Source organism: Gopherus flavomarginatus, chromosome 24, assembly GCF_025201925.1.
Source record: "Gopherus flavomarginatus isolate rGopFla2 chromosome 24, rGopFla2.mat.asm, whole genome shotgun sequence".
NCBI classification, from domain to species: Eukaryota; Metazoa; Chordata; order Testudines; family Testudinidae; genus Gopherus; species Gopherus flavomarginatus.
Genome location: NC_066640.1, coordinates 16,605,721 through 16,624,824, shown reverse-complemented (window position 1 = coordinate 16,624,824; position 19,104 = coordinate 16,605,721). Strand labels below are relative to the sequence as shown.

General features: G+C 41.9%; 1 protein-coding gene across 1 annotated transcript; it reads left to right on the top strand.

Moving 5' to 3' along the window:
- Positions 1 to 11,031: 11,031 nt before the first annotated feature.
- KLF2 (KLF transcription factor 2) lies at positions 11,032 to 14,625 on the top strand. The gene is made up of 3 exons (XM_050934017.1): positions 11,032 to 11,172; positions 11,580 to 12,498; positions 13,066 to 14,625. Exons 1-3 carry the CDS (start codon positions 11,098 to 11,100, stop codon positions 13,239 to 13,241), a joined length of 1,170 nt encoding a protein of 389 aa, XP_050789974.1. The 5' UTR covers positions 11,032 to 11,097; the 3' UTR covers positions 13,242 to 14,625.
- Positions 14,626 to 19,104: the final 4,479 nt, after the last annotated feature.

Here is a 19,104-nt window from a genome sequence, read left to right as displayed (position 1 = left end):
AGGTGGGAAACCCTTAAGGAAAATACTGGGCTTATAGAGATTCTCATAGACTCATAGACTCATAGACTCCAGGACTGGAAGGGACCTCGAGAGGTCATCGAGTCCAGTCCCCTGCCCTCATGGCAGGACCAAATATTGTGTAGAGATGGTTTGGTTTTGTTTTTAATTGTTGTTTAAGTGCTATACTAGTCTGATTTACACTTTCAGTCCTCAATACCCCACAGTTTACACCTTATTCTTTGGGTTGCATGGCTGATAGTGAAAATAAACATTAGGGTTTATACCTGTTCAGCATTATTTATTGCCCCAAATGGCCACAAAAGTCACAGTCATTTTCCTTTTCACATTGTCCTTTCACAGGCATTCTGTAACTTTTCTCACACTTCAGATAAATATAATCTGCAAACATAAAAGTTTGGGCAGCATCTGCTCATTAATATAACAGGATTGAATGGGTTCATTTCCTGTGGAGACTCCGATAATTCTGACATTTGTAGATAATGGAACTGATTAACTCAGAGCTCAGCTTAGGAATCATAACGTTCAGAGAGAGTCTTTGTGCCATATAAATATGTCCAGTCACATCCTCCTTGGTGGCTTGTCAGGCATCCAATTCCCCCATCTAGCGATGTGACCCACCATCAAGTCCCACTTGCCACACTGACCATTTGATTCCCTCTCTGAAGCTGGATAGCAGGCATGCTTACAAATAGCAGCATTTTGGGTGGGATGTCTCTTTTAAAATCACATTAATTTAGATACAACTTCCAGGCCAGGGATTATCTCTCTATCTGCCTTTGAGCAGTGCCCAACCTAATGAAGCCCCAATCCTGATGAATGCTACCGTAATTTACATCTTTATAAAGAATAATAGTTATCTTTTTAAATTTAATTACAAAAGCACTTTCTACCCTCTCCACTATCACCCCACTGTACATTTGAATTTTAACAAATTGCAGATTCCAAAAAGGAGCGTTTGGCAAAGTTTGGAAGTCACTAATTGTGATCTGTTCTGACCATTTCAGTGGTTTCACAGCACAAATTCCCATTTTGTGGCACTTGAGTTTAGAAACTCTGCAGAATTTTTGAAGCTGTGGGCCACCCATTTTTCTATAAAATTAAAAAAATGAAATAACTGGCAGAATTGGGTTCTTAATCCTTAATTGACAGCTAAACATGAAATGCAGGCTACACACCCTCATGTGAATTCAAAATACATGCTGACGAACGATGACAGGAACCAAACTGCAAATATCTAAGCAAAGCAGGTAACTAATAAGGTGGCATAAGTATTTTGGGGCTGAAAGCTCCCTAAATAGCTTTATGAACAGATTGGTCTGAAATACATTAAAGATTGCATCCATAGCTGCTTACTCTCCCAAACCAAAATCATAAGAAATCAGTTACTATAGAAAACGTTAATGCAGATTATTTAAAATACAAACTGATTTTCCTTCACACAAACTTCCACCATAAAAGATTTGATTTCCTCATGATTAGTAAGATTCATAAACCACTTTAACAGTTAGATCACATTTTTCATACATATTTCTGGGCAACTTAATCATTTTTTTACAGTTGGAACTATTTGTGGAAATGTAACCTAGTCCCATTTGTCCTCTAGATCAATAGATGTCATCCTGGCAGGGTTTGTAATAAGCAAAAGCTGTCACCATCTGGCAGACGTTTGGGAGCCTTTGTGAAATTAGTTAGTAGTGGTCTCAGTGGACAGCACAAAAACCACCATCAGAAACTATGGAAAAGGTAGCATTGTTAATAATATTGCAGAAAAGGAAACAGTGTTCAATAAATATTTCTGTCCTGTATTTGGGAAAAAAGCCAGATGATGGGATGGTCCTAATAAAATATATTCCATTTCAACAGTAACTAGAGGATGTTAAAAGCAGCTACTAAAATTGGACATTTTAAAATCAGCTAGTCTGGATAATTTGCGTTCAAGAGTTTTAAACAACCTGGCCGAGGTACTCTCTGGACCATTAATGCTGATTTTCAGTAAGGCTTGGAATATTGAGGAAGAGTTCCAGAGGCGTGGAAGAAAGTTTGTGTTGTTCCAGTATTTAAAGAGGTAAACAGGATGAGTCAGGTAATTATAGATCTGACCATCAATCCTGGGTAAAACAATGGAACAGCTGAAACAGGACTCGGTTAATAAAGAATTAAAGGGAGTAATATGATTAATGCCAATCAACATGGGTAAAGGAAAATAGATTTTGTGAAATTAAACTGGATTTTTTAATTAAATTACAGATTTGGTCGATAAAGGTAATCATGTTGATGTAATTTACTTAGACTTCTGTAAGGCATTTGACTTGGTACCACATATGGTTAAGAAATTAGAATGATCCAAAATCAACATGGCACATAACTGAATTAAAAACTGGCTAATTGATAGGTCTCAAAACATAATTGTAAACAAGGAATCATGATTCAGCAGGCGTGTGTTTCTAGTGGTATCCCAGAGGGATCAGCTCATGGCTTTACACTTTATAACATTTGTATATATGACTTGGAATAAAACATAAAATCATTACTGATAAAGTTTGCAGATGATACAGAGATTGGGAGATTGATAATTAATGAAGAGGACAGGTCATTGAGATAGAGGGATCCAGATCATTTGGTAAACTGGCACAAGCAAATAATAGGTGTTTCAATATGGCCAAATATAAGGTCATGCATCTAGGAACAAAGAATATAGGCCATACTTACAAGATGGGGACTCCATCCTGGGAATCAGTGACTCTGAAAAAGGTTTGGGGTCATGATGGATAATCAGCAGAACATGAGCTCCCAATGTGATGCTGTGGCTAAAAGGGCCAATGCATTCCTTAGATGTATAAAACAGGGGACTATCAAGTAGCAGTAAGGAGATTATTTTACCTCTGTATTTGTCACTGGTCCAACTGCTACTGGAATACTGTGTCCAGTTCCGATATCCACACCAAGAAAGATGTTGAAAAATTGGAAAGGATTCAGAGAAAACCTACAAGAATTATTAAAGATTTTAAAGTCATTTATAGTGAATGACTCATGGAGCTCAATCTATTTCGTTTGTCAAAGAAAAGCTTAAGGAATGATTTGATCATAGTCTGTATAAGTACCTATATCGGGAACAGAGATCTGATAACAGAGGCCTCTTTAATCTAGCAGATAAATGTATAACAAGATTCAACGGCTGGAAGCTGAAGCTAGAAAAATTCATACTAGAAATAAGGTGCAAATTTTTAACAGTGAGGGTAATTAACCATGGGAACAGCTTATGAAGGGTTGTGTTGAACTTTCCATCCCTGTAAATCTTTTACTCAAGATTTTTCAAGATTTTTCTAAAACACATGCTCAGTTCAGTGGCAGCTATTGACTTGACACAGCAATTAATCAATCAAAGATTTATGGCCTGTGTTATGCAAGCGGTCAAGCTAGATCAGGGGTCAGCAACCTTTCAGAAGTGGTGTGGCAAGTCTTCATTTATGCACTCTAATTTAAGGTTTTGTGTACCAGTAATAATTTTAATGTTTTTAGAAGGTCTCTTTCTATAAGTCTATAATAAATAACTATAAACTATTGTTGTATGTAAAGTAAATAAGGTTTTTAAAATGTTTAAGAAGCTTCATTTAAATTTACATTAAAATGCAGAGCTCCCCCCCCACCCCGCCTTGTGGCCAGGACCCAAGCAATGTGAGTGCCACTGAAAATCAGCTTGTGTGCCGCCCTTGGCACGTGTGCCATAGATTGCCTACCCCTGAGCTAGATGATCACAATGGTCCCTTCTGGTCTTAAAAAAAAAAATCTATGAATTGGCACAACATGGCCCCCATGTTTTTTCATATTTTATTTAAAAAATGTTAAATATCCAGCTAGCTACCTAGATAGCAATCAGAGTCTGTAGAGAAAGATAAAGAAATAAAGCCGTTGTCAGCCCTATAAAAGAGAATGGCATGATAATAAAAAGCTAGAGAAGCTGAAGCAGCATCAGTGAGATGTGACTCTAAGAAACTGCTTCAGGTGTGTAAACAATTATTTACACGGTTCCAGATTCACTGTGGCATCACAAAAGGAAAAGGTGGAAGATTATAACAGTGGAAACAGAACAAAAGGAAAGATGATAGCATATGTTAATTTAGTTCTCAGCCAACCAGAGCAAATTCCAAACAACTGATCTGAAGAAGGTGAAGAATTAAACATTTCACTGTTAAAAATTTCAGAAGAAGAAATAGAAAGCCCAATTAAGCAGCTGAAAAATGGCAAAGTGCCTTGTGAAAATAAACTCACTGATGAAATGCTTCAAGGTTGGGAGGATGTGGTAGTACATCAAATACACAAACTTTGCAATATCATTTGGGAGAAAGAACTCTGCCTAGAGGATTAGAAGAAAAGTGTGATCTGAAAACTACCAAAGAAAGGCAACCCACTGATGTGAGATCACTGTCGAGGAACATTACTTTTAGTATTTGGGAAAGTGTTCTGCAGTATACTATTGAACAGAATCAAACTGGTCACAGATGAAAAACTGCACAATGATCAAGCAGACTTTAGACTAAAAGATCATGTGTAGATCACATATTTACAATTGATTGAGAAAGGGTTTGCCTACCAGAAAAGAATAGTCTTGAATTTCATAGATTTCACCAAAGCTTTTGACTACATTCATAGAGAGTCGCTATGAAAGATTTTGCAACAAAATAGCCTTCCTAGAAAGATAGTGTCACTGGCCAAGATGCTGTATGAAGGTTCAAGTGCTGTGTAAGGACAGAAAGTGGAGATATCAATTGGCATGATATCATCACTGGAGTGTGGCAGAGTTATATGTTATCACTCCTTTCCTGCAGTGTGATATATTATGTGATGCAAAGAGCAACATCAAAGGAAGATACAGGAGTTATGTGAAGTAGAGGAAATTTTCGAGATCTTGACTTCTCAGATCACACTGGACACAGATAACGATGCCAGGAAAAAGACCACTGTCAAATATGAGGCTGACAAAGTAGGATTAAGAATCAGCCAAAAGAAAACTAAAGTCAAGATAATTGACAGAGGAGTCAGCGGTACATATGTTATATCTGGAAAGCACAATCAGTATGGATGGACACCTTTGTAAGTAGTGAAAGCAAGAATTGGGAAGGCAAGTGGAGTTTTTTTTGAGACTGGCAAATATTTGGAAAACTTAGGAGATTCACACAAGAACCAAGATAAAGTTACACAATGTTACTAGTGATACCCACACTGGTATATGCTTCTGAAACTTGGCAAATTTTATAAGCCAACAACAGGAAACCTGATGCACTCCATCAGAGATGCTTGGAGAGAATACTTGGTGTCAACTGGTGGAATAAAGTAACTAATGTTGATGTGTTAAAAGAACTGGCCAACAGATGGCAGGGAAAGTGATTTGAGAAAGAAAGCTGAAGTGGTATGGGCATGTTATACAAATGTCAAAAAAGTACCCTGATGTAAGTCCTTGACTGGATACCACTTAGTGGAAGATGGAAAAGAGAAGACCAACAGATGGTACTGTCATGGAAGCAAACTACAATGAAGTAAAATTTAAATTGAGATATACCTATCTCATAGAACTAGAAGGGACCCCAAAAGGTCACTGCGTCCAGCCCTCTACCTTCACTAGCAGGACCAAGTACTGATTTTGCCCCAGATCCCTAAACATCCCCCTCAAGGATTGAGCTTACAACTCTGAGTTTAAGCAGACTAATGCTCAAACCACTGAGCTATCCCGCCTGCTAAGTAAGAAACATGGCACTTGACAGACAGAAGTGGAAATACTGAGTTGCCTTGCATGACAGTTTCAAATAATAACAGCAGCTATCTATTTATACTGCATACATAATGTGGCATCTGAACACCTTTCACAACAGCATCTCAGCACTATGTCAACATACCTACATAATATGTATCAACATATACAATGCCCAATAAGACCAAAAAGAAAAAAACATCTGCCTTGTTGGCTGTTTTAGCAAGGGCTGAATGCAAATGAAAGATCAAATTCATCTGATGTTACTCCACTGAAATCAATGGAATGACACTGGGGATTAATTTGGCCCAAGGACAAGAGTTGTCCCTCTGGGACATGCTTGAGACACATTGGGAAGTAAGTTTACATAGTCATTATCTGGGCTTTACCTGGATAGATAAAATACTTTAGTCTTAGCATGGCCAGCCTAGCACCTTCCAGAGGCACTAATTCAAGAGTGTAACTCAAAGCTAAATTTAAAAAACATTATGAATACAAATTAATTAATCTACAATTGTTTGGTATATAGTTAAGGAAAAGTTACATTAATACGTCTTTCCTGCTTACACATGTGAACAGTCAAGATATATTGCTGATGCTGTAGTTTTGAGCAGAATAATGGTATGGAAAGGTAATGTGCCTCATTCTGATCTCACACCAATGTCAGTCCATGGAACATCAGGCTGAGACCATCTATGAACTGAGAGAAAGGAGTGCTCTTGTTTTAATTCTGTGCTGACTTAAAATGTTCGATAGACAAGGCATGTCCTGCTGCTAATCCAGGTGCAATCACCAACAGATCCAACTGGAGCCTTTCTGTATTGCTGCATTCCCTTTATACAGCAGTAGATTTGACCCATTCAGTAAAGTTTAGGGTCTTGATTACAATTATTAAAAAGTTGGTGACAGGTCCTCTTTGATATTAAAAAAACCCAGAGATCAGCAATATGTTATAGAAAATCAACTTTGCCAACATAATTGCAGTTTTCAAACTGGAGTATCTTGTGTCCTATTCTAGCTGAAGGCCTCCCAAATCTCACCCATTAGCATTCTATTCACAGCAGATTAAAGAATACACTTTACAACAATTTCCTTCTAATTTCAGATAGCCTGCTTTTTATACATTAGTGTAACTCCACTGGCTTCAGTGGCATTATTCCGAAATTACACCGGTGTAAATTAAATCAGTGTCATCTCGTTTTCGATGTTTATTAAAAAGATTCCATAGGGTGAGACACGAAGCAGTTTCAACAGAATGATAATGAAGCAAGAGGAAAATTGTGGCAAATTGTTACAAGGGTTGCATGTAACTAGTGACTCACAACATAAGTAAACTTTCTTCACATTCAACTAATGGAGTTTAATATACTGTGTTTTTTTTTAGCTTAATGGCTCTACTGAGGACAAAGAGAAACTGGAGGCAGAGAGGTGATTATTTAATGTACTTGGCTTTCATGTTCAGCATCCACTTTATGTTTCTTTTATTCAAAGAAGACAACACAATCTACTTTCGGTGACACAGAGTGATTATGGAATTGCATATTCATATGAGCTTCCAGCACATAATGGAAACCAGAATCTGACTGGAACTTTATAGTTAAACTTACACTTACAGTTGTCTACCCTAGAAACAAAATATTTTTTGTAGCAGTTGCTGAAATCACAAGAATATAAACTGCCAGAGACACTCGGCGTGTTGTCCAGGGAACATACACATTCATTCAGAATTCAACAGAGGACACTTTCTTGGCTGACTAATATCACCATATATACATAGTGTGCACTTACAAATATTTTATTAGAGGAATAGAGTTTGTATTTAAAGATTACACAAGTGTGACATTACATTGCAGTGAGTCATACATCTTTGTGTACTTTGTTACCATGCATTCAACTGCATTGATGCTAAGTCCATTCACAGGAGATTGACTGCTCATCCAGGCCATTTTGTAAACATTTAAATTAAAATGTAAAGATATAAATTATTCAACCAATTATTTTTTATAATTTGTAGCTATTTCAAAACATCAGTTAATTACCACAGTTATTGTGTTTCCCTGAGACAGATGCCTACATGGACCCACACTTCTGAGATAAAAGCCCCCAGCACACATACACACTCAGAATCCTGAGGCCAGTCTATCTTGCTCCCCATTGCTTACAGGGGTCTCAGGGCATAAAAGGGGGAGTTGTCCCCAAACACCATTAATTCTTCCCTACTAATTCAGGGGTCTGTTTAGACTGCAAAGAAGGGGGAATGTGGGCAGGAAGCATGGATCTGTCTGTGGGCATCATCCCGGAGAACCACAGTTACTGGGGTAAATCACCATTCTTCTCCTTTGAGAATTGCCCATATGGATCCCTGTTCTTGGATGATTGACAAGCAGCAGTGACCCTCAGCATGACTCTGAGGAGCGTTAGTCAAAGGTGACCGGGAGGTAGCTCCCCCATACTGGCATCCGATCAAGATGCCAAGGTGAAGACTAAAATTTATGTGCTGCCTGTCAAACTACACAAGTTACTAGGATTATTTTATTTCATAACGTGACTAGGCTTTGGCAATCTTTGTACAGCATAGTGAAGAACAAATGGAGACCTGAGATTCCAGTAAGATAAAGAAAGTCTCTATCTCTTTTCCTTGCAGAGACAGTATGCATAAAATAAATTCCCACTGTTTTTTGTTCGTCTGGATGGGTGGTGGCACTGGTGGTATTCCTAGTGTAGATAATGCTCCAGCAAATTCCCATGTTTTTTACCAGTTTGTTAAAATTAGGCCTTTCTCATGTGTGGTTCTGACCACATCACCCTCCTCTTTTAATCGATCCACTGCCTCCTTTTTCTCCATATCAAGATCAAGTTTCATGCCCTCATGTTCAAAGCCTTTCACAGCTCTGCCCTTCTCTGTGCACCCCTGTATTTTACTAAACCACCGCACCTACTCTACTCAGTTGCTCTGATTGACCCTTCACTAGCTTCATACAAACATCTCTGCTCCTTCCATGCAGTGCCCTCCCTGAGACGTCTCCTCCTTCATGTCCCCTCTCAAGACCCAGCTCTCCTGTGATGTCCACAATAAATTGCCAATACATGACTGTTCAGTTCTGAGTTGAGGGGATCTATATTTGTACATTTAGGCCTGGTCTACACTTAAAATTTAAGTGAAAAATCCATACCCCCTCAGCGAAGTAGCTATGGTGACCTAACCCCCGGTGTAGATACAGCTACATCAATTGCAGAATAGTTTTGTGACCCTAGTTACCATTACTCAGGGAGGTAGTTTACTTACAGCAACAGAAACCTTTCCCCATCTCCCCCCGCCCCGCCAAAAAATAAACCCCCAACAACAACAAAACTTCAGTTGATCTAGGCTGAATCTACATTATGGGTTTATGCTTACATAACAATGGTGCTGTAGCTATGCCACTATAGACCCCCATGATGCAGACTTGGTCCTGCTTTGAGCAGGGGGTTGGACAATTTCAGAGCAAAAGCCCACAAAGGCAACATTACAGCTGAAGCCCTTTGGTATGACTGTGTCAGGCATACCTCCAAACACATGTCAAACTAGGGCATGAGTAGAGTCATAGCTGTGACCTGGGACTCATACCTTATGTTTGGAGGCTGAGAGCCAGCCCCAAGAGCAGCACTCATCAATATGTAGGGCTGGATGGGAGCTCCAGAGGTCATCTAGTCTATCCCCTCCTACCCCATGCTAAGGCAAGACCAAGCATACCTAGAGCAGGGGTTCTCAAACGGGGGGTTGAGACCCCCTCAGGGGGTTGCGATGTTATTACATGGGGGGGCACGAGCTGTCAACCTCCACGCCAAAGCCTGCTTTACCTCCAGCATTTATAATGGTGTTAAATATATTTAGAAGTATTTTTAATTTATGTGGCAGTAGCTTGCAGAGGCTTGCTATGTGAAAGGGGTCACCAGTAAAAAAGTTTGAGCCACTGACCTCGACCATCCCAGACAAATCTTTGTCCAACCTGTTCTCAAAAACCTCCCATTAAGATTCCACAACTTCCTAGGTAACCTACTGCAGTACCTAACTATCCTGATTGTTAAAAAGTTTTTCCTAATTTACCTAAACCTCCTTTGGTGCAGATTAAACAGCAGTGTGCATTGATAACTAGAGACAAGGCAGGGAAAATGCCATGCATTGGCCTATGGCAAAGTCCAGCTTGGGCACACAGCAAACTGCATGCCTGTCTCAAACAAGACAGGCCAATATACTGCTGGGAGCCAGCCTGCTTTGCCCCAGTGAGGATGGACACGTAGCTGATGCAGCTTGGCGCTCAGGGAGTTATCTAGGGTGACCAGATATCCCGATTTTATAGGGACAGTCCCAATTTTTGGGTCTTTTTCTTATATAGGAGCCTATTACCCCCCCACCCCCAAACGGATTTGTCACACTTGCTGTCTGGTCATAATGGGGCCGAACTGGGGGGTGGATTCCCAGCCCTGGGGAAGTGTCTGAGCATTTCTCCCGCCCGCCTAGCTGGACACTGGTTTACACTCAAGCAGGTCTTTGTTCCTAGTCTAGAGCTTCAGCCCGCCTGAGAAATAAGAAACTCAGAAACTAGACACCTTTGCCTCAAGGTTAGCAGTAAAGAAAGGACACTGCTAGTCACAGCGCTCCTGCCCCGCGGGAAGCCCTGATCCCCCCGCTCCAGCCCCACGGGAAACTCTAAACCCCCCGCTTCTGCCCCACGAGAAGCCCTGAACCGCCCCCTCCTGTTCCACGGGAAACCCTGAAACCCCCTCACTTCTCCCCACGGGACCCTGATCACCCTCCCTCCGCTCCTGTCTCACCCGAACCCCCCCCTTCCGCTCCTGCCCCACGGGAGCCCTGCCACACACCCCTTCTGCTCCCTAGGCGGGTCCCCTGCGGGGGGCTGCTCCTGGCGCCGGTGCAGGGGAACTGGTGCTCTCGGGCCCTGCGCGGGGAAGGGAGCGGTATTGGGGCAACTCGGATTCCGTTTTACTGGCACTCTGGGGGCCCCGGGGCTGACCAGCGGCAGCCCAGGCGGGGGGATCCAGGAGCCGGGGCCGAGGCCGCGAGCCGGGCGGCCAGCCGCTCCGCTCCGCCCCGCTCAGGCTGGAGCTGCAGCTGCAGCAGCCGCCGCTGCCTCCTTTTATAGCGGGGCTAAATTTAGGTTGCGCCTGGCTCGTTCCCTCCCGCCCTGTCCGGGACGCGTTTCCTCCGCTCCTTGCAATTGGCTTGAGGGCTCTGGCTGCCCGGGCTATAAGGCAGGGAGGGCCCGGGAGCCGCCAGCTCGCAGCCCCTCCAGCCATCGCCCCCCGGAGCAGTCGTGCCGGGACGCACCATGGCGCTGAGCGACACGACCCTGCCCTCGTTCGCCACCTTTGCCAGCCCCTGCAGGGAGAAAACTTTCCACGAAGTGAGTGTCCGCGAAGCGCCTGGGCTGGCCGGGGCCCCCCGCTCTGACGTGCCAGGCAGGAGAGCGCCCTTTCCCCCCCAGACCCAAACTCCTCTGGCCGGGGAGGTCCAGAGGGATGCCGCGACCAATTGCTCCTGCAAAGGGACAGCTGGATAGTAATGACCTGACTCCTGCAAAGGCTTGGGTGGGAAATGCTGTGAAGTGTCAGCGTGTGTGTGCAACGCTCAGGGTGGGGGGTATGTGCAGGGGGAATGCCCCATGCAGTACTGGGGCATTACAGCATTTTGAGTAACACTGATTGAGGGAGTAAACGCTAGCCCTGGAGGAGATAGGTTAGCCCTGTCTTTTAGCAGAGATTCCTGGATTCTCTCCCTTGAGCTCTAATATTCTCTGCTTTGCTTTCTCAGAGATGGAAATGTGACCAAGAGGACAAGGCCCCTGTCAACAGCTGCACCATGCCAGAACTGAGGCCAGGACTGGGCAGCCTCTCCCCTCGCAAAGAGGATGAAGATCTCAACAACGTTTTGGATTTTATCCTTTCCATGGGCAACGACAACTTCAGCCCGAACTCACCTAGTGTGGACTATCCCTCAGCACAGACAGCGTCTAGCAGCTTCTACCAGACAAATCCATCTTCTGGATGCTACAGTTCCCTGGAACAGAGCAATCCACCTCCTTACAACTCCAGCCTCATGTCAGAGATGATCAGATCAGAAATGGACTCAAACTTCTGCCTCCCCAACCATGTCCAGGGACAATTCTTTGTGACATCCAGCTTTGGGAGCCCACACTTTGTGGACAACATTAAACCAGAACCTGACATGGACAGTTATGGGCCCGTCATGGGCCTCGTCCCTCAGACATGCCCTAAGATCAAGCAAGAAGGCAATGCAACCTGCATGATGGCCTATGAGCAGCCCAGGATGGCCAGCTCACCCCAGATCCCTGGCACAGAGACACCCCCTCTGAGCCCTGATGACCTCATTGTGACTGACTGCCAAGCACAGATGATCTGCCCCTCATCAATGTCATTCCAACAAAGCTATCACCCTGCCACAGGCTTCCACCATCACCAGACCCACTTCCAGTACCAGAGTGCCTCTCAGTTTGGCTTATTTGAGGACAGCCTGCCCTTGCAACCCTCAGCTCCAAGAGGCATGCTAACGCCTCCTTCCTCTCCCTTGGAGCTGATGGATTCCAAGCCCAAAAGAGGGCGACGATCCTGGCCCAGGAAGAGGACAGCCACACACACATGCACCTATGCAGGCTGTGGGAAAACCTATACCAAGAGCTCCCACTTGAAGGCACACCTTAGAACACACACAGGTAAATACAGCGCAATGCTTGGCTATATGGGGCAACCACAGGGTTTGCCATGTATGGATGCTAAGAAACCCCCTGCCACAGAATTAGTTCTAAAAGCAGAATGTAACCTGAATTGTGTGAGAAGTTCATTAATCCTATAGAGTCTGTAGGCATGCATGCATGCCCAGCTACAGTCTGAGAGGTTAATAACCATGTCCTGGCTGGGAGCTGTCTGCATGTGTTTTTGCTAAAGTTTTTCCAACATAACCAGGAGTGATACTTGCAACAATGGCCCTCTGCTGCAATCACCCCCAAAACAAAAACAAAAAAAACAACCCCCACAACCCTACTCCAAGCGGAGAGCTTCCTCTGCCCAGAGAAGGGAGAAGAGTTGCTACTGTAATTTAATTATCCTGGGAGGCACTTTGATACTATAGTGCTGGGCACCAATATAAAATGCTATGCTAAGATAAATGTTAGGAATATACTGAGACATAGTGAGAGAGTTTACAACCCTTCTAGTGTTTGAGAGCTGCCTTTATGTGGGAGGAATTCACTGAGTCATGGTCTGTCTGATTTTCCCAACAGGTGAGAAACCTTATCACTGTAACTGGGAAGGCTGCGGCTGGAAGTTTGCTCGCTCTGATGAACTGACTCGTCACTATCGCAAGCACACTGGCCACCGGCCCTTCCAGTGCCACCTTTGTGACAGGGCTTTCTCTAGGTCAGACCACCTGGCTCTGCACATGAAAAGGCACATGTAGCTATAGAGACTCTGTACTGCACATCAGACATTATTTAACTTCTCAGGTGCAGAATCGTTAAAAAATCTGTAGCTGGTACTACTTAGAGAGGCAACAAAGCTCTAGCCATGGATGGTAAGGAAGAATTTGACTCAAGGAGGTTTAGCCTGTCATCTCCTGAAGAGAATTTAAAGGGACTGTATCAGTGTGACTGTCCACTTCACTCAAGAGAATATGGTTTATTTATAGAGCTTCTGTGAAGGGTAAACTCAACAAGACTCCATGCAGATTGTATAAAAGAAGCTGTAAATACTGTATCTCTGATTGTAATTGCCCAATACATAAGCTTTATAAGACAATGTTTGTATGGAAACTGCCTGAAGTCAACCCTAGATGGGATTAAACGAATGTTACTGTCGCTGATGATATTTTTAGATTTCAGTTGAAGGCATGGCTAAGAGAAACACTCTGATTGTTAGACTATTTGTTTCATTGGTGCAATAATATTCTTGTCTGCCATGATCTACACTAGAAGTACAGGGCTTGATGTCTTGTAAAAAAATAACCTATTTTACTGATTGATTTTTTTATATATTGTAAATAATTTTATACATTGAGAAATGTTGTAATGTATTATGTAAATAAGACAAATGGGCATTTTGCCTATTTCTGTTTTTATAAAAAAGTAGCAATTTTTCAATGTTTGAAAACATTCTCCCTTTTTAATAAAATAAATGTTTAAGAGATGTGATCACATTTTAAATCCTCATTTGAGAGCCAGTCATTATCCTTCCCAACTGCTGGATCAGCAGCCTCCTGGAAATGTTTTAAACAACAACAAATTATCGGAGGACATTTTTTTAAAAATCAGGTCACTATTTTAAAAACAGGACAAAATTAGGTGTAAAACTCATGCTCAATTATAGTTGAACTACATAAAATCCAATGTTACATCAAATAGGAAAGTGTTTCACATTCAACATGTACTTCCTAAAAATGTTTGTTCAGGTAAAAAGTAAGCAACACTGTAATTTCAGTCTCATTTCTAGTTTATACTGGACTTTTTTAATAGCATCCTTAATGTTTTCCAGATGTACTCACAGTTTTGCCAGCAGTGTGTGGGTTTTTACTATAAATTTAAACACTGCATTTTTGTAATTATGGAGGCTTATTTTAAGGCATCTTTGTACATAAATTACCCTTGCTCTGAAGAGCTGAGTGCAAAAGTCCTACAGAAGAGTAGTTTAAAAGTTTTAATTTTTTTTTCATTTTAACACAGTTCTCCCACAGAGTTGGCTAAAGTTTGTTTTGAATACACTCCTAGAACAAAAGTTCATTGAATACATTATAAAGATGCACAGATTACAAGAGTTAATAAATACATTTTTGTATTGGAGCTAGATAACCTAGTCAAGAGTCCCAATTACTGTAAACTAATTTAAAACAAACTGAATATTGAGATTGCAACAGTGCAGAGGTGAATTCAGTCCACTGAAACTGTAAGGAGTTACTCCAGACATACACTGCTGTAAAAATAGAGCAGAATCTAGCCCAATTTCTATATTTATACACTTAGTCTAAAATTATAGTGGTTATACTTCATTTTTACTTTTTAGAGCTAGGATTTCATACTATTGGAGTAAAATTATAATAATTATTAATTACTATAGTATTAGGAAAATGATTTTCCTAAATGTATACACTTGGATATTTTAGTATAAGAAATAGAGTTGGGATTTTTTTTTCTGACTTAACAAATTATACTGCACATGAATGAAATCAACAGGAATGTATTTAAAGTCATTGCAAATATAGCTATTCTTCTGTGAAAGCAAAGTCTGGATTTGTTCATGTGGAACAGATGTATTTTGGGCTTCTAATCAGTGACATGGAAGAATGAGTTCCACATTTCACTTTACCTCAAATTTCACTTTGAAAGATCTGTAAAAGTAACTTATTTGCCAGAAGCAATTGCTCAATATAATTCCAGAAAGTGAGGATGACGTTCTAAAATTATCACACCCGTTGTTGCAATAGTTCTAGGTATTTCTTCCTCTTTTCTCATAGGCCAAGATTTCATATTTGAGAGTGTCTGTTGGTGTTTATAATGTCCTGAACAGAATTTTAAAATCAAATCTTAATCTAATCTTTCCATATTGAACTGGATACTTCAATAATTTCCCTTTTTAGAGTGTTCTCATATATGTTGCAACATAATAACTAGTTCCTAAGATACTCCCTTTGTCTCCATGGATTCACAATTTTTGTGCCTTCTTTTATCTCTCATCTTACACATGGTACAGTCTTCCAAATAACAGTCACTGGGTGAAACCCACCCTTATACAGAGAAACAGAACAAGGCTTATTGTACCACACGTAAGCTCTGTGAAGGGCCTGAGAAGCAATATCTTCAGCTCCCTCTGGCCAGGTTGCCTGCGCAGCACAGCTATGCCTACTACTACAGTTTATGGAGAGGAGTAGCAGCCAGAGCCACTGCTCTCTCTTGCCCCTGTGGATTCCCCATCTCACTAGTCAGCTTTCAGTTCCACCCACACACCCTGTAGAGCTCTGCTCCATGTCACATGTGGGAAGGGCTTCAATATATCTATGAAGAAACCATCTAATATGCACCATACACTATTTAAAAGTGAACTGTTCACAATGTTTTCAGTTTTCATTAAGCAAATGTTAGACTGTACAAAGCCATCCTGATACATACACAGGCCTCTGCAAAGTAGGAACCAACTAAAAATTAACAAAGCCCCCTGACCACTATGATTTGAACTATCTGATGGTTGCCATCTGTGACAGTTTCTATGTGGTCTTTACTGAGAGATTGCAGGTCCCTGTGTCTCAAGATAGTCCCTCAATAAAGAGCAATGTTGTTTATATTCCCTTCCACTTTATGTTAAGACTAACAGACAATCCTTATGAGACAGCAATGTTTTTAAATTGGTGCATCCATTGATGCACCTCCAGAGGGGTCTTCTAGACTAGAGCACAGCAGTTGTGTGCTTTGCCATATGAGTCATTTGAGCCATCAATTCTTTCTTCAGTTGGAAGGAGCTCTCTTATGCTAAAACTCCATCCCAACAACAGTACGGTCATGTCCTATTTCTTTAAGTAATGTTCTTGGTTATGACTAGCACTGCTTTCCAAGAATCCTGGCCAGGGGAGACCCTCACCATTAACTATGCCGGAGAGAGTTAATTCCTCTCTCACATCCCCTCCAGGATGCTAATATCTGCATTCACCCGTTTTATCATAATTATAAATACATAAATAAAAATCAGTCTTAGTCAAACTTGCTAAGAGGAAATGTAGAGTCCGTTGTAAACAAGATTTTCAGGCACACACTTAAAAAATACCACAATGATGAGTGCACTATAAATGCAAGATAGATCTCTAGATTAGATAGAGCATGCTTAGAAACAAACAGATCCAGCACAATGTCCCAAGTCAGTTAGCTGTTAACATTTCTGAATATGAGACATTTTCCAGTGTAGTTACTATTATAATAGCTCAGTTTCAGCCTGAAATGTTTCACTCAATTGAAAACAGTCTTCTCTCACCTGTTAACTCAGAAGTGCCAGTTAAAGCCACATGATGTGAACTCAGACTTTAGCAAATACTGTCCTAGCCTCAAAGTCTGTTGCTGCTGAAACAGCAACAAGAGCTGTCCAGCCAGCCAGAGGAGCCGTTATTGTAGCCCGCCAATACTTCCAGCACTAAAGTGAAAACAATTATCCAAAACAGAGGCAAAACAATTTAAAATCAAGGGTCTAAAGACTAAAATAAAAGCATGGAAAGGTGCTCTTCCAGATTATCCTGCAGCAATCTGGGGAAGTTTCTAACAAAGGAGAGCTTATAACAAACACGGGACTTTGGGTCACCTATTCAGGCTTTAGCCAACCCCATGTAATGATGAGGCTACTAGTATTTCTGAGTGTATAAACCCTTGGTTTCTTTCAATAGTTTACAAGCTGGCAGCATCCGACGAAGTGGGTATTCACCCATGAAAACTCATGCTCCAATATGTCTGTTAGTCTATAACGTGTCACAGGACTCTTTGCTACTTTTACAGATCCATACTAACACGGCTACCCCTCTGAAGCTGGTTGTACAAAGTTGTTCCACGCTGAAATTCAGTCTCCAGGCATAAGCAGTGCCAAAAATAGTTTGTCAATTTTTAAAAGACTAGGATTGTTAAGTTTTGTGGTTCAACAACTATTTTGTGCACCAATAACACATCCCTTTCATAAGCCTCGAGAAGGAGGAAGTGGTTAGAAATAAAACAGACACCATTTAAAATATGTTTCCATCTGTCCACTGGATAGGTCCTAAGGGAATCTCCGCTCTCTCTTTCTCTTCAGGATATTCCCTGTGTGCCCTTTACCCACGTGGCACTCTCCAACCTCATGCCCAAAAGCTGCAGCATATGTAACAATAATCCACATATTAAGGGCTACTGACCCTGCCCATGTAACCATTGGAACCTTATCCAGGTCAGGTAACTGGGACCAGGGGATGAAGTGAAATCGCTTCACAGCCCTCCTGTGTCACATCTTTATTGCTGCATGTGGCCCCTTCTCCCTATGTGCATGCATCCCTTTTCCCCATCTATGGCACCAAGAACCCTTCCTCATATATTTCTCACCTGCCTCTGCATGCGCTTGATGAAATGGGCTGTCCCCATCCTCACTCAGCAAGGGGTGGTGTGCCTATTGACAGTTCCCTGCATGCTCTCATTGCACTTTATCTGCTATTCTCTGGTCCTCCTAGAGATTCTAGGGCAAGGGAGTAGCTGAGGCATGGAGGAAAGGGAGCAGGAGCAGCCATGCCTCCCATCTATGCTGGACAATAACCCTTAATAGCAGGAGGAAAACACACGCCACACTGCTTTGGCCTTCACTAGGCCTGTGAGCACCTGGGACTGGGTTCTCATATCTGGCCACCCCTATGCCCATTAGGCGAGATAGAATAGTGTCACCATTAAGTGGATATACTTCTTGCTTTCTCGACCCTCTGCTATACAAAACTGGGAAGGTGGTATTAAAGGGCTCCTGAGAGACTCTACAGGGTGGTATGCAGTCATGCTGGCTGAGGGTGTGTAGAGTATCTGAAAATGGATTTGTCTGCTCACACTATCCTCAGTTTGAGGTGCAGAAAGGTAGGGGGCAGGGATTTATCCTTAACTCGATGTGCAGGAAACAGGTTTGATTTAATCTCTCATGGTGTGAGTTTCTGCCACAATTATTTGATCTAATAATATTTTACATGGACTCAAAATGACTCTCACAGCAGCCCAACTGGGTGACCCGCTTGCTTCAGAGTCAAGATAGCAGCCTAGAGCATCTTCCTTCAATAGCTATTCTTTGTCATGGTCTGGGATGCGTTTCCCCCAAAAACAATACTATATCTGTAGTGCTGTTGGAAAAACTTCTGTCTGCATCTCCTTGTGCCCTGTCTGTTCCTGTCAGACCAGTTCCCACTCACTCCCCTTTGCAGTCTTCCAGCTGAAGGTGTGTCCCCAGTGGCTGTGCAGCATGGGATATTTGACTCAGTAAGACTGACTGCAGCTCCCTATGCTCTCTCACTACTTCTAGCCACAGTGTTGCTTGTTTTTCAGAGCACACAGTACATCAAATAGAAGAACTTTCAGTATAATTTAACAGATTTAGCAGTTTATTAATGACAATGGATATTTGACCCAATTGCTTCCTTAGCAGGATTTGCTCCACAAGGCCCAAGAGTGACTGAAGAATCTTGCTAAACATTTGAGTTGCCTCCTCTGTTCTGTTATGCCTGTTGATTGGTGGAAATAGTTCTTGTGCTTAGGGCGGGACACCAGTATGAAATATGCAAGAATACAAGATCACTCCCC

What these genes read in the sequence shown, in the direction of transcription:
- KLF2 (XM_050934017.1), top strand. Translation starts at nt 11,098, where the DNA reads ATGGCGCTGAGCGACACGACCCTGCCCTCGTTCGCCACCTTTGCCAGC. An exon ending in GGGAGAAAACTTTCCACGAA is followed by an intron (nt 11,173 to 11,579) that starts GTGAGTGTCCGC and finishes TTGCTTTCTCAG; the next exon opens with AGATGGAAATGTGACCAAGA. An exon ending in ACACCTTAGAACACACACAG is followed by an intron (nt 12,499 to 13,065) that starts GTAAATACAGCG and finishes TTTTCCCAACAG; the next exon opens with GTGAGAAACCTTATCACTGT.